At 47.4% G+C, this 14,949-nt stretch overlaps 1 protein-coding gene across 1 annotated transcript in view; it reads left to right on the top strand.

Moving 5' to 3' along the window:
- Positions 1-14,949, top strand: part of LOC139536405 (arf-GAP with coiled-coil, ANK repeat and PH domain-containing protein 3-like) — a 185,053-nt gene that overhangs the window by 154,274 nt on the left and 15,830 nt on the right. The window contains exons 15-19 of the mRNA XM_071336916.1: positions 7,207-7,424; positions 8,256-8,325; positions 8,492-8,586; positions 12,390-12,607; positions 12,999-13,088. Of these exons, the coding sequence (XP_071193017.1) occupies positions 7,207-7,424; positions 8,256-8,325; positions 8,492-8,586; positions 12,390-12,607; positions 12,999-13,088 (691 nt within the window). The remainder of the gene's footprint in view (positions 1-7,206; positions 7,425-8,255; positions 8,326-8,491; positions 8,587-12,389; positions 12,608-12,998; positions 13,089-14,949) is intronic.

Below are 14,949 nucleotides of genomic sequence, written 5' to 3'. Positions count from 1 at the left end.
TAATTAACCCTGGCCCTGACCCTATAATTGACCCTGGCCCTGACCCTATAATTAACCCTGGCCCTGACCTCAACCCTAACCTATAATTAACCCTGGCCCTAACCCTATAATTAACCCTGGCCCTGACCCTATAATTAACCCTGGCCCTGACCCTATAATTAACCCTGGCCCTGACCTCAACCCTAACCTATAATTAACCCTGGCCCTAACCCTATAATTAACCCTGGCCCTGACCCTATAATTAACCCTGGCCCTGACCTCAACCCTAACCCTATAATTAACCCTGGCCCTGACCCTATAATTAACCCTGGCCCTGACCTCAACCCTAACCCTATAATTAACCCTGGCCCTAACCCTAAAATGAACCCTGACCCTAACCTCAACTCTAATCCTAACCCTGACTCTAACCCTGATCCTAACCTCAACTCTAATCCTAACCCTGACTCTAACCCTGACCCTAACCTCAACTCTAATCCTAACCCTAACATTAACCCTGACTCTAACCTCAACTCTAATCCTAACCCTAACATTAACCCTGACCCTAACCTCAACTCTAATCTCTTATCCATAGTCTCTCTATGCGCCAAAATACTACATGGAATAATTACATCAGTGATTCAAACTCAATCCAAGATGGCGTAGCAGTCGAACGTGTGTTTTGTCTTGTCCCGTGTAAATAATCGTTTTCCTCGTTTTTTCCGTTTATATTTTAATCTCACTTTCCATCTACGGACTGAATATACTCTCCTGCAACCCCCAACACCCAATGTGGTACGGATCTGCTATTTTTATACTTTAGAACCGGAACCCCCATCAGAAGCTAGCCAGCTAACTAACTACTAGCTAGTTATCAGTTAGTCACTGCTAGTGGTCTTTACCGTTAACTCGGACACCAGCCAGCCTCAGCTTGGTCAATACATGCCAGTCTGCACAGCGCGATATCAACCCAGGGAATATCGGACTGCTTTTTCTCTACCAAATCTCCAGATTACTACCGCAAGCTCTGGACCTTTACACCGGATCAGATAGCTAGCTGCAATCTGAGTGGCTACTCCTGGCTAACGTCTCTGTCCCGAAGCAAGCAACAGTTAGCCTTGAGCTAGCCTCGAGCTAGGCCAATCTCCCGGCTAGCCGAAGAGGTCCTCCGGCTAATTCTTGTGCTACAATACATATTTTGCCAATTGGCCTGGACCTTTTTTGCCGACACAGAGCCCTGCCAATCCATCACAACTGGTCTAAATCAGCTACAAGCTAATTTAGCCATTTTTTGCCGCTGCTAGCAGCTTTTACCTTCTGCACAGACACCAGCCCTGTTATTAGCCTGGATATTACTCACCAATTTACCAGCATCGGACTGTCTCTCGACAACAACGCCGGATTCCTGCCGTAATCCCTGAGCCACTACTTCTGATCCTCACAGCTAGCTTGCAGCTAGCGCAGCTAGCGCCACTGCCACGAAGCTAGCACCAGTTAGCAAACACAATTCTACAATTCACAACCTCTCTTTCGCCATCGCCATCCGGCTTGGATTCTCTGTCGACACGACCACGTCTGGTCTGCAGACTAATACCCCACCCGCTGTGCCCTCAACCGGCCTCCGTCTGAGCAGACCCCCTCCGTCTGAGCAGACCACCCCCCGGGCTACTAACTTTAAACGCCGCGTGCTAGCATAGTGGAGGCCTCCCTGCTCCATCTACGGCTGCCCCCTGGACACTATGATCACTTGGCTACATAGCTGATGCCTGCTTGACTGTCCATTAATTCACGGTACTCCATTCTGTTTATTTGTGTTTTATCTGTCGGCTCTGTGCTTTAACTCAGGATCTGTGTGTAGTTAATCCGACCCTCTCTGCCTAGTCGTCGCCATTTTTACCTGTTGTTGCTGTGTTAGACTAGCACCCTGTTATTGCTGCTGTTATCTTACCTGTTGTTTTAGCTAGCTCTCCCAATCAAGACCTGCAATCACTTTATGCCTTATTGTATGTCTCTCTCAAATATCAATATGCCTTGCATACTGTTGTTCAGGCTAGTTATCATTATCATTGTTTTGGTTTGCAATGGACCCCGTAGTTCCACTCTCCGTACCTCTGATACCTCCTTTGTCCCACCCCCCACACATGCGGTGACCTCACCCATTGAGACCAGCATGTCCAGAGATACAACCTCTCTTATCATCACCCAGTGCCTGGGCTTGCCTCCGCTGTACCCGTGCCCCACCATACCCCTGTCTGCACATTATGCCCAGAATCTATTCTACCACGCCCATAAATCTGCTCCTTTTATTCTTTGTCCCCAACGCTCTAGGCGACCAGTTTTGATAGCCTTTAGCCGCACCCTCATCCTACTACTCCTCTGTTCCTCGGGTGATGTGGAGGTAAACCCAGGCCCTGCATGTCCCCAGTCACCCTCATTTGTTGACTTCTGTGATCGAAAAAGCCTTGGCCTCATGCATGTCAACATCAGAAGCCTCCTCCCTAAGTTTGCCTTACTCACCGCTTTAGCACACTCTGCCAACCCTGATGTCCTTGCCGTGTCCGAATCCTGGCTTAGGAAGGCCACCAAAAATTCTGGGATTTCCATACCCAACTATAACACTTTCCGTCAAGATAGAACTGCCAAAGGGGGAGGAGTTGCAATCTACTGCAGAGATAGCCTGCAAAGTTCTGTCATACTTTCCAGGTCTATGCCCAAACAGTTCGAACTTAAAATTTTAAAAATTAATCTCTCCAGAAATAAGTCTCTCACTGTTGCCGCCTGCTACCGACCCCCCTCAGCTCCCAGCTGTGCCCTGGACACCATCTGTGAATTGATCGCTCCCCATCTAGCTTCAGAGTTTGTTCTGTTAGGTGACCTAAACTGGGATATGCTTAACACCCCGGCAGTCCTACAATCCAAGCTTGATGCCCTCAATCTCCCACAAATCATCAAGGAACCCACCAGGTACAACCCTAAATCCGTAAACATGGGCACCCTAATAGACATTATCCTGACCAACCTGCCCTCCAAATACACCTCTGCTGTCTTCAATCAAGATCTCAGCGATCACTGCCTCATTGCCTGTATCCGCCACGGGTCCGCGGTCAAACGACCACCCCTTATCACTGTCAAACGCTCCCTAAAACACTTCTGCGAGCAGGCCTTTCTAATCGACCTGGCCCGGGTACCCTGGAAGGATATTGACCTCATCCCGTCAGTTGAGGATGCCTGGTCATTCTTTAAAAGTTACTTCCTCACCATATTAGACAAGCATGCTCCGTTCAAAAAATGCAGAACCAAGAACAGATATAGCCCTTGGTTCACTCCAGACCTGACTGCCCTCGACCAGCACAAAAACATCCTGTGGCGAACTGCAATAGCATCGAAGAGCCCCCGCGATATGCAACTGTTCAGGGAAGTCAGGAACCAATACACGCAGTCAGTCAGGAAAGCAAAGGCCAGCTTTTTCAAGCAGAAATTTGCATCCTGTAGCTCTAACTCCAAAAAGTTCTGGGATACTGTAAAGTCCATGGAAAACAAGAGCACCTCCTCCCAGCTGCCCACTGCACTGAGGCTAGGTAACACGGTCACCACTGATAAGTCCGTGATAATCGAAAACTTCAACAAACATTTCTCAATGGCTGGCCATGCCTTCCTCCTGGCGACTCCAACCTTGGCCAACAGCCCCGCCCCCCCCGCTGCTACTCGCCCAAGCCTCCCCAGCTTCTCCTTTACCCATATCCAGATAGCAGATGTTCTGAAAGAGCTGGAAAACCTGGACCCATACAAATCAGCTGGGCTTGACAATCTGGACCCCCTATTTCTGAAACTGTCCGCCGCCATTGTCGCACCCCCTATTACCAGCCTGTTCAACCTCTCCTTCGTATCATCTGAGATCCCCAAGGATTGGAAAGCTGCCGCGGTCATCCCCCTCTTCAAAGGGGGAGACACCCTGGACCCAAACTGTTACAGACCTATATCCATCCCGCCCTGCCTATCTAAGGTCTTTGAAAGCCAAGTCAACAAACAGATCACTGACCATCTCGAATCCCACCGTACCTTCTCCGCTGTGCAATCCGGTTTCCGAGCCGGTCACGGGTGCACCTCAGCCACGCTCAAGGTACTAAACGATATCATAACCGCCATCGATAAAAGACATTACTGTGCAGCCGTCTTCATCGACCTGGCCAAGGCTTTCGACTCTGTCAATCACCATATTCTTATCGGCAGACTCAGTAGCCTCGGTTTTTCTAATGACTGCCTTGCCTGGTTCACCAACTACTTTGCAGACAGAGTTCAGTGTGTCAAATCGGAGGGCATGTTGTCCGGTCCTCTGGCAGTCTCTATGGGGGTACCACAGGGTTCAATTCTCGGGCCAACTCTTTTCTCTGTATACATCAATGATGTTGCTCTTGCTGCGGGCGATTCCCTGATCCACCTCTACGCAGACGACACCATTTTATATACTTCCGGCCCTTCCTTGGACACTGTGCTATCTAACCTCCAAACGAGCTTCAATGCCATACAACACTCCTTCCGTGGCCTCCAACTGCTCTTAAACGCTAGTAAAACCAAATGCATGCTTTTCAACCGTTCGCTGCCTGCACCCGCATGCCCGACTAGCATCACCACCCTGGACGGTTCCGACCTAGAATATGTGGACATCTATAAGTACCTAGGTGTCTGGCTAGACTGCAAACTCTCCTTCCAGACTCATATCAAACATCTCCAATCCAAAATCAAATCAAGAATCGGCTTTCTATTCCGCAACAAAGCCTCCTTCACTCACGCCGCCAAACTTACCCTAGTAAAACTGACTATCCTACCGATCCTCGACTTCGGCGATGTCAACTACAAAATAGCTTCCAATACTCTACTCAGCAAACTGGATGCAGTTTATCACAGTGCCATTCGTTTTGTTACTAAAGCACCTTATACGACCCACCACTGCGACCTGTATGCCCTAGTCGGCTGGCCCTCGCTACATGTTCGTCGTCAGACCCACTGGCTCCATGTCATCTACAAGGCTATGCTAGGTAAAGTGCCGCCTTATCTCAGTTCACTGGTCACGATGGCTACACCCACCCGCAGCACGCGCTCCAGCAGGTGTATCTCACTGATCATCCCTAAAGCCAAAACCTCATTTGGACGCCTTTCCTTCCAGTTCTCTGCTGCCTGCGACTGGAACGAATTGCAAAAATCTCTGAAGTTGGAGACTTTTATCTCCCTCAACAACTTTAAAAATCTGCTATCCGAGCAGCTAACCGATCGCTGCAGCTGTACATAGTCCATCTGTAAACTACCCACCCAATTTACCTACCTCACCCCCCATACTGCTTTTATTTATTTACTTTTCTGCTCTTTTGCACACCAGTATCTCTTCTTGCACATGATCATCTGATGATTTATCACTCCAGTGTTAATCTGCTAAATTGTAATTATTCGATTTATTGCCTACCTCATGCCTTTTGCACACATTGTATATAGATTCTCTTTTTTTTCTACCATGTTATTGACTTGTTTATTGTTTACTCCATGTGTAACTCTGTGTTGTCTGTTCACACTGCTATGCTTTATCTTGGCCAGGTCGCAGTTGCAAATGAGAACTTGTTCTCAACTAGCCTACCTGGTTAAATAAAGGTGAAAAAATAAAAAAAAATAAAAAATCCAAAACATTGATTGTTCCTACTGACAGGCTGTAGCTGGGACCCACCAGCTGTATAACTAGCTGGCCTAAAGCCTTTAGCTGGGACCCACCAGCTGTATAACTAGCTGGCCTAAAGCCTTTAGCTGGGACCCACCAGCTGTATAACTAGCTGGCCTAAAGCCTTTAGCTGGGACCCACCAGCTGTATAACTAGCTGGCCTAAAGCATTTAGCTGGGACCCACCAGCTGTATAACTAGCTGGCCTAAAGCATTTAGCTGGGACCCACCAGCAGTATAACTAGCTGGCCTAAAGCCTTTAGCTGGGACCCACCAGCAGTATAACTAGCTGGCCTAAAGAATTTAGCTGGGACCCACCAGCTGTATAACTAGCTGGCCTAAAGCCTTTAGCTGGGACCCACCAGCAGTATAACTAGCTGGCCTAAAGCATTTAGCTGGGACCCACCAGCTGTATAACTAGCTGGCCTAAAGCCTTTAGCTGGGACCCACCAGCTGTATAACTAGTTGGCCTAAAGCATTTAGCTGGGACCCACCAGCTGTATAACTAGCTGGCCTAAAGCCTTTAGCTGGGACCCACCAGCTGTATAACTAGCTGGCCTAAAGAATTTAGCTGGGACCCACCAGCAGTATAACTAGCTGGCCTAAAGCCTTTAGCTGGGACCCACCAGCTGTATAACTAGCTGGCCTAAAGAATTTAGCTGGGACCCACCAGCAGTATAACTAGCTGGCCTAAAGAATTTAGCTGGGACCCACCAACTGTATAACTAGCTGGCCTAAAGCCTTTAGCTGGGACCCACCAGCAGTATAACTAGCTGGCCTAAAGCATTTAGCTGGGACCCACCAGCTGTATAACTAGCTGGCCTAAAGCCTTTAGCTGGGACCCACCAGCTGTATAACTAGTTGGCCTAAAGCATTTAGCTGGGACCCACCAGCTGTATAACTAGCTGGCCTAAAGCCTTTAGCTGGGACCCACCAGCTGTATAACTAGCTGGCCTAAAGAATTTAGCTGGGACCCACCAGCAGTATAACTAGCTGGCCTAAAGCCTTTAGCTGGGACCCACCAGCTGTATAACTAGCTGGCCTAAAGAATTTAGCTGGGACCCACAAAAGTCAGTTGGTTGGGTTTGGACCTCCTGTTTTGTAAACACTGAACTAGAACCAACCATAACCTACTTTCTGTCTGTCTTCCCATAACTAAGCAACTAACTAACCAACCATAACCACCCTATCTTCTCTGTCTCTCTCTATAGCGTCTGGAACGGACAGCCTCCCCCTCTACCAGCAGTATAACTAACCATAACCACCCTCTCTTCTCTGTCTCTCTCTAGCGTCTGGACCGGACAGCCTCCCCCTCTACCAGCAGTATAACTAATCATAACCACCCTCTCCTCTCTGTCTCTCTCTCTAGCGTCTGGACCGGACAGCCTCCCCCTCTACCAGCAGTATAACCAACCATAACCACCCTCTCCTCTCTGTCTCTCTCTCTAGCGTCTGGACCAGACAGCCTCCCCCTCTACCAGCAGTATAACCAACCATAACCACCCTCTCTTCTCTGTCTCTCTCTAGCGTCTGGACCGGACAGCCTCCCCCTCTACCAGCAGTATAGACTCAGCTAGCGAGCCCCGAGGGGGGAGAGGGGGTGAGGGCAGGGGGGAGAGCATCCTCCACCGGGTGCAGACCCTACCTGGTAATGAGCTGTGTTGTGACTGCTCCCAGGCTGCACCATGCTGGGCCTCCATCAACCTGGGAGTCCTGCTCTGCATCGAGTGCTCTGGCATACACAGGTAAACTACACTACCCACAATGCTACAGGTAGGGAATTACTAGACCAGGGGTACTCGACTCTTACCCTACGAGATCCGGAGCTCTGTTCTAACTGATAATTAATTGCACCCACCTGATGTACCAGGTCTAAATGAGTCCCTGATTAGAGGGGAACAATGTAAAAACGCAGTGGAACTGGCTTTGAGGTCCAGAGTTGAGTTTGAGGGTGCTAGACTACAATGCTACAGTGAACTAGACTAAATTACAACACCCTAAGTACACTTCTATGCATTAAGTGCTCCGGCATACACAGGTAAACTACACTACCCACAATTCCACAGGTAGGGAAACTAAAAACAACACTGGAAACAATTCTCTGCATTAAGGACTTCGCAGAACCTATATCACGGGTGAGCAATTTACAAAGACTGCACGTTGTTTTCTGACTTCAGGCAGCCGTCGACTTTTAACGGATTGACAGGTGTTTACCACACCTCTGTCAGTTCAGTCCTCACCTGTGACACCCCAGCTGACAGAGAACAGCCAAACAGCAGCGAGAGACAGGAAGTAGAACAAGTGAAAGAAAAGCCAAACAGCAGCGAGACAGGAAGTAGAACAGGTGAAAGTGACAGACAGGAAGCAGACTGTAGACATTGTCACGAGACCCTAATCCCAATTTCTGTCACTTCAGACAGTCTGGGGATTACAACTTAATCTGTTTAAAACTAGTCCCTCCATATCTTCACAGATTACAGGCTACGCAAAACACATACTCTACTCAGAGTTTGTGAAACGCTGCTGTATCTGACCTGTTGTCTCTCTCTCTCTCTGTGTTGTGTTGTCTTCTACAGGAGTCTGGGAGTTCACTGCTCCAAGGTGCGTTCACTAACACTGGACTCCTGGGAACCAGAGCTACTCAAGGTGGGTTTCTCACTTCCTGCTCAGCGTCACCTTAGTGATTCAAGATATGACGTATTTCTTTCTACGAAGCTTCTTGGGACTCTGGGAATATCTCTCTTCGTGTTTCGGAGTTATGAAATTCCTCACCTAATCCTTTCTCCTCTGCTATCTTTCTCTCTGTCTCCAGTTGATGTGTGAGCTGGGTAACAATGTGATTAACCGCATCTATGAGGGAGCCTGTGAGGAACTGGGAGTGAAGAAACCTGGACCTTCCAGTCCGAGGTGAGAACTGGTTAGCAAGTTTACCTGTAGGCTAGGAGACTCCTAAACATGACATATATATCGTCTTCCCTCATCTCCTATTGGCTAGGAGACTCCTAAACATGACATATATGGTCTTCCCTCATCTCCTATTGGCTAGGAGACTCCTAAACATGACATATATATCGTCTTCCCTCATCTCCTATTGGCTAGGAGACTCCTAAACATGACATATATATCGTCTTCCCTCATCTCCTATTGGCTAGGAGACTCCTAAACATGACATATATATCGTCTTCCCTCATCTCCTATAGGCTAGGAGACTCCTAAACATGACATATATGGTATTCCCTCATCTCCTATTGGCTAGGAGACTCCTAAACATGACATATATGGTCTTCCCTCATCTCCTATAGGCTAGGAGACTCCTAAACATGACATATATATCGTTTTCCCTCATCTCCTATAGGCTAGGAGACTCCTAAACATGACATATATATCGTCTTCCCTCATCTCCTATAGGCTAGGAGACTCCTAAACATGACATATATATGGTCTTCCCTCATCTCCTATTGGCTAGGAGACTCCTAAACATGACATATATGGTCTTCCCTCATCTCCTATTGGCTGGGAGACTCCTAAACATGACATATATATCGTCTTCCCTCATCTCCTATTGGCTAGGAGACTCCTAAACATGACATATATGGTCTTCGCTCATCTCCTATAGGCTAGGAGACTCCTAAACATGACATATATATCGTCTTCCCTCATCTCCTATTGGCTAGGAGACTCCTAAACATGACATATGTATCGTCTTCCCTCATCTCCTATTGGCTAGGAGACTCCTAAACATGACATATATGGTCTTCGCTCATCTCCTATAGGCTAGGAGACTCCTAAACATGACATATATATGGTCTTCCCTCATCTCCTATTGGCTAGGAGACTCCTAAACATGACATATATGGTCTTCCCTCATCTCCTATTGGCTAGGAGACTCCTAAACATGACATATATATGGTCTTCCCTCATCTCCTATTGGCTAGGAGACTCCTAAACATGACATATATGGTCTTCGCTCATCTCCTATAGGCTAGGAGACTCCTAAACATGACATATATATCGTCTTCCCTCATCTCCTATAGGCTAGGAGACTCCTAAACATGACATCTATGGTTTTCCCTCATCTCCTATAGGCTAGGAGACTCCTAAACATGACATATATATCGTCTTCCCTCATCTCCTATTGGTTAGGAGACTCCTAAACATGACATATATATCGTCTTCCCTCATCTCCTATAGGCTAGGAGACTCCTAAACATGACATATATATCGTCTTCCCTCATCTCCTATAGGCTAGGAGACTCCTAAACATGACATATATATGGCCTTCCCTCATCTCCTATTGGCTCGGAGACTCCTAAACATGACATATATATCGTCTTCCCTCATCTCCTATTGGCTAGGAGACTCCTAAACATGACATATATGGTATTCCCTCATCTCCTATTGGCTAGGAGACTCCTAAACATGACATATATATCGTCTTCCCTCATCTCCTATAGGCTAGGAGACTCCTAAACATGACATATATGGTTTTCCCTCATCTCCTATTGGCTAGGAGACTCCTAAACATGACATATATATCGTCTTCCCTCATCTCCTATAGGCTAGGAGACTCCTAAACATGACATATATATCATCTTCCCTCGTCTCCTATTGGCTAGGAGACTCCTAAACATGACATATATGGTCTTCCCTCATCTCCTATTGGCTAGGAGACTCCTAAACATGACATATATATGGTCTTCCCTCATCTCCTATTGGCTAGGAGACTCCTAAACATGGCATATATGGTCTTCCCTCATCTCCTATTGGCTAGGAGACTCCTAAACATGACATATATATCGTCTTCCCTCATCTCCTATTGGCTAGGAGACTCCTAAACATGACATATATGGTCTTCCCTCGTCTCCTATTGGCTAGGAGACTCCTAAACATGACATATATATCGTCTTCCCTCATCTCCTATAGGCTAGGAGACTCCTAAATATGACATATATATCGTCTTCCCTCATCTCCTTTTGGCTAGGAGACTCCTAAACATGACATATATGGTCTTCCCTCATCTCCTATTGGCTAGGAGACTCCTAAACATGACATATATATCGTCTTCCCTCATCTCCTATTGGCTAGGAGACTCCTAAACATGACATATATGGTCTTCCCTCGTCTCCTATTGGCTAGGAGACTCCTAAACATGACATATATATCGTCTTCCCTCATCTCCTATAGGCTAGGAGACTCCTAAACATGACATATATGGTCTTCCCTCATCTCCTATTGGCTAGGAGACTCCTAAACATGACATATATATATCGTCTTCCCTCATCTCCTATAGGCTAGGAGACTCCTAAACATGACATATATATCGTCTTCCCTCATCTCCTATAGGCTAGGAGACTCCTAAACATGACATATATGGTCTTCCCTCATCTCCTATAGGCTAGGAGACTCCTAAACATGACATATATATCGTCTTCCCTCATCTCCTTTAGGCTAGGAGACTCCTAAACATGACATATATATCGTCTTCCCTCATCTCCTATTGGCTAGGAGACTCCTAAACATGACATATATATCGTCTTCCCTCATCTCCTATAGGCTAGGAGACTCCTAAACATGACATATATGGTCTTCCCTCATCTCCTATAGGCTAGGAGACTCCTAAACATGACATATATATCGTCTTCCCTCATCTCCTATTGGCTAGGAGACTCCTAAACATGACATATATGGTCTTCCCTCATCTCCTATTGGCTAGGAGACTCCTAAACATGACATATATATCGTCTTCCCTCATCTCCTATTGGCTAGGAGACTCCTAAACATGACATATATATGGTCTTCCCTCATCTCCTATTGGCTAGGAGACTCCTAAACATGACATATATGGTCTTCCCTCATCTCCTATAGGCTAGGAGACTCCTAAACATGACATATATATCGTCTTCCCTCATTTCCTATAGGCTAGGAGACTCCTAAACATGACATATATGGTCTTCCCTCATCTCCTATAGGCTAGGAGACTCCTAAACATGACATATATATCGTCTTCCCTCATCTCCTATTGGCTAGGAGACTCCTAAACATGACATATATATCGTCTTCCCTCATTTCCTATAGGCTAGGAGACTCCTAAACATGACAAATATGGTCTTCCCTCATCTCCTATTGGCTAGGAGACTCCTAAACATGACATATATATCGTCTTCCCTCATCTCCTATTGGCTAGGAGACTCCTAAACATGACATATATATCGTCTTCCCTCATTTCCTATAGGCTAGGAGACTCCTAAACATGACATATATGGTCTTCCCTCGTCTCCTATTGGCTAGGAGACTCCTAAACATGACATATATGGTCTTCCCTCATCTCCTATTGGCTAGGAGACTCCTAAACATGACATATATATGGTCTTCCCTCATCTCCTATAGGCTAGGAGACTCCTAAACATGACATATATATCGTCTTCCCTCATCTCCTATTGGCTAGGAGACTCCTAAACATGACATATATATGGTCTTCCCTCATCTCCTATTGGCTAGGAGACTCCTAAACATGACATATATATGGTCTTCCCTCATCTCCTATTGGCTAGGAGACTCCTAAACATGACATATATGGTCTTCCCTCATCTCCTATTGGCTAGGAGACTCCTAAACATGACATATATATCGTCTTCCCTCATCTCCTATTGGCTAGGAGACTCCTAAACATGACATATATGGTATTCCCTGACACTCTCTCTCTCTCTCAGACAAGAGAAGGAGGCGTGGATCAAGGCTAAATATGTGGAGAGGCGTTTCCTGAAGAAGATGAGCGTCAGTGACTCATTAGTGGAAGGCGAGAGGAAGTCCCGCCCCTGGAGCGTGAAGAAGTGCCATCGCCACAACAGCTCCATGCGAGGAGCGCCCAAAACCCGCCGGAAATACCGACACGACCCTGGTTTGATTTCACCGGGAAACCTCTCCGCAGGTGACTAAACTCTCTCTCTCCTCTCCTTCTGCAGTTGACTGAATGTTTTAGCCGTGGAAAGCTGTCCTACATATGTCTTGAAGGACAATACAACGAGAGAAATATCCATTTAGCTGTTGTGGAAGAGTCCCTGAGGAAAGCATGTGATGCTGAACTGTTTGCTCTGTCCAGCTCCATCAGACAGGCAGCCGACTGCAGACGTCGTCACGAGACCTAATCCCAATTTCTGACACTTCATACAGTCTGGGGATTTAAAACCAGTCCCTCCATATCTTCAAACCCTTGTACTTTTATCACTTTTACTTTGGTCAAATAAATAATGAGATCCTGTCTGGAAACCTTTTTGTAATATGAGGACAGGTGATATTAAGACTCTCCTGTATGTCCTCAGCGGCAGCGAAGCTCCGTCGTGACTCTCTGTTTTGTCCTGATGAGATGGACAACCTCTTCTCCTACTTCGACACCGGCAACGGCACCCGCAGTAAGTCTGACCCAGAGTTTCCCGCAGTAAGTCTGATCCAGAGTTTCCCGCAGTAAGTCTGACCCGGAGTTCCCCGCAGTAAGTCTGACCCGGAGTTCCCCGCAGTAAGTCTGACCCGGAGTTTCCCGCAGTAAGTCTGACCCGGAGTTCTCCGCAGTAAGTCTGACCCGGAGTTTCCCGCAGTAAGTCTGACCCGGAGTTTCCCGCAGTAAGTCTGACCCAGAGTTTCCCGCAGTAAGTCTGACCCAGAGTTCCCGCAGTAAGTCTGACCCGGAGTTTCCCGCAGTAAGTCTGACCCAGAGTTCCCGCAGTAAGTCTGACCTGGAGTTTCCCGCAGTAAGTCTGACCCGGAGTTTCCCGCAGTAAGTCTGACTCAGAGTTATCTATGTGTGGCTGTGGTCTGACACACACTCGGGATAATAGATGTTTTGGGACTGGAGATGAGGCTTTAGAAGAAGCTGTTACTGGGTGGAGATGAGGCTTGGTGCTATATGAGGAGATTGGGGTCAGCAGGGTAGATTGGGGCCAGGAGGGTGGATTGGGGTGAGCAGGGTAGATTGGGGTGAGCAGGGTAGATTGGGGTCAGTAGGGTAGATTGAGGTCAGTAGGGTAGATTGGGGTCAGTAGGGTAGATTGAGGTCAGTAAGGTAGATTGGGGTGAGTAGGGTAGATTGGGGTCAGTAGGGTAGATTGAGGTCAGTAGGGTAGATTGGGGTGAGTAGGGTAGATTGGGGTCAGTAGGGTAGATTGAGGTCAGTAGGGTAGATTGGGGTGAGTAGGGTAGATTGAGGTCAGTAGGGTAGATTGGGGTGAGTAGGGTAGATTGGGGTCAGTAGGGTTGATTGGGGTCAGTAGGGTAGATTGAGGTCAGTAGGGTAGATTGGGGTGAGTAGGGTAGATTGGGGTCAGTAGGGTATATTGGGGTCAGTAGGGTAGATTGGGGTGAGCAGGGTAGATTGGGGTCAGTAGGGTAGATTGAGGTCAGTAGGGTAGATTGGGGTGAGTAGGGTAGATTGAGGTCAGTAGGGTGGATTGGGGTGAGCAGGGTAGATTGGGGTCAGTAGGGTAGATTGAGGTCAGTAGGGTAGATTGGGGTGAGCAGGGTAGATTGGGGTGAGCAGGGTAGATTGGGGTCAGTAGGGTAGATTGAGGTCAGTAGGGTATATTGGGGTCAGCAGGGTAGATTGAGGTCAGTAGGGTAGATTGGGGCCAGTAGGGTAGATTGGGGTGAGTAGGGTAGATTGAGGTCAGTAGGGTAGAATGAGGTCAGTAGGGTAGATTGGGGTCAGTAGGGTAGATTGAGGTCAGTAGGGTAGATTGGGGTCAGTAGGGTAGATTGAGGTCAGTAGGGTAGATTGAGGTCAGTAGGGTAGATTGAGGTCAGTAGGGTAGATTGGGGTGAGTAGTGTAGATTGGGGTCAGTAGGGTAGATTGAGGTCAGTAGGGTAGATTGGGGTCAGTAGGGTAGATTGAGGTCAGTAGGGTAGATTGAGGTCAGTAGGGTAGATTGAGGTCAGTAGGGTAGATTGAGGTCAGTAGGGTAGATTGAGGTCAGTAGGGTAGATTGGGGTGAGTAGGGTAGATTGGGGTCAGTAGGGTAGATTGGGTTCAGTAGGGTGGATTGGGTTCAGTAGGGTAGATTGGGGTGAGGAGGGTAGATTGGGGTCAGTAGGGTAGATTGAGGTCAGTAGGGTAGATTGAGGTCAGTAGGGTAGATTGGGGTGAGTAGGGTAGATTGGGGTCAGTAGGGTAGATTGGGTTCAGTAGGGTAGATTGGGGTGAGTAGGGTAGATTGAGATCAGTAGGGTAGATTGGGGTGAGGAGGGTAGATTGGGGTCAGTAGGGTAGATTGAGGTCAGTA

The sequence above is a fragment of the Salvelinus alpinus genome, chromosome 12 (genome assembly GCF_045679555.1).
Source record: "Salvelinus alpinus chromosome 12, SLU_Salpinus.1, whole genome shotgun sequence".
In the NCBI taxonomy this organism is placed as follows: domain Eukaryota; kingdom Metazoa; phylum Chordata; class Actinopteri; order Salmoniformes; family Salmonidae; genus Salvelinus; species Salvelinus alpinus.
Note: the sequence above shows the minus strand (reverse complement) of the source record. Positions and strands in the feature narration are given on the sequence as shown.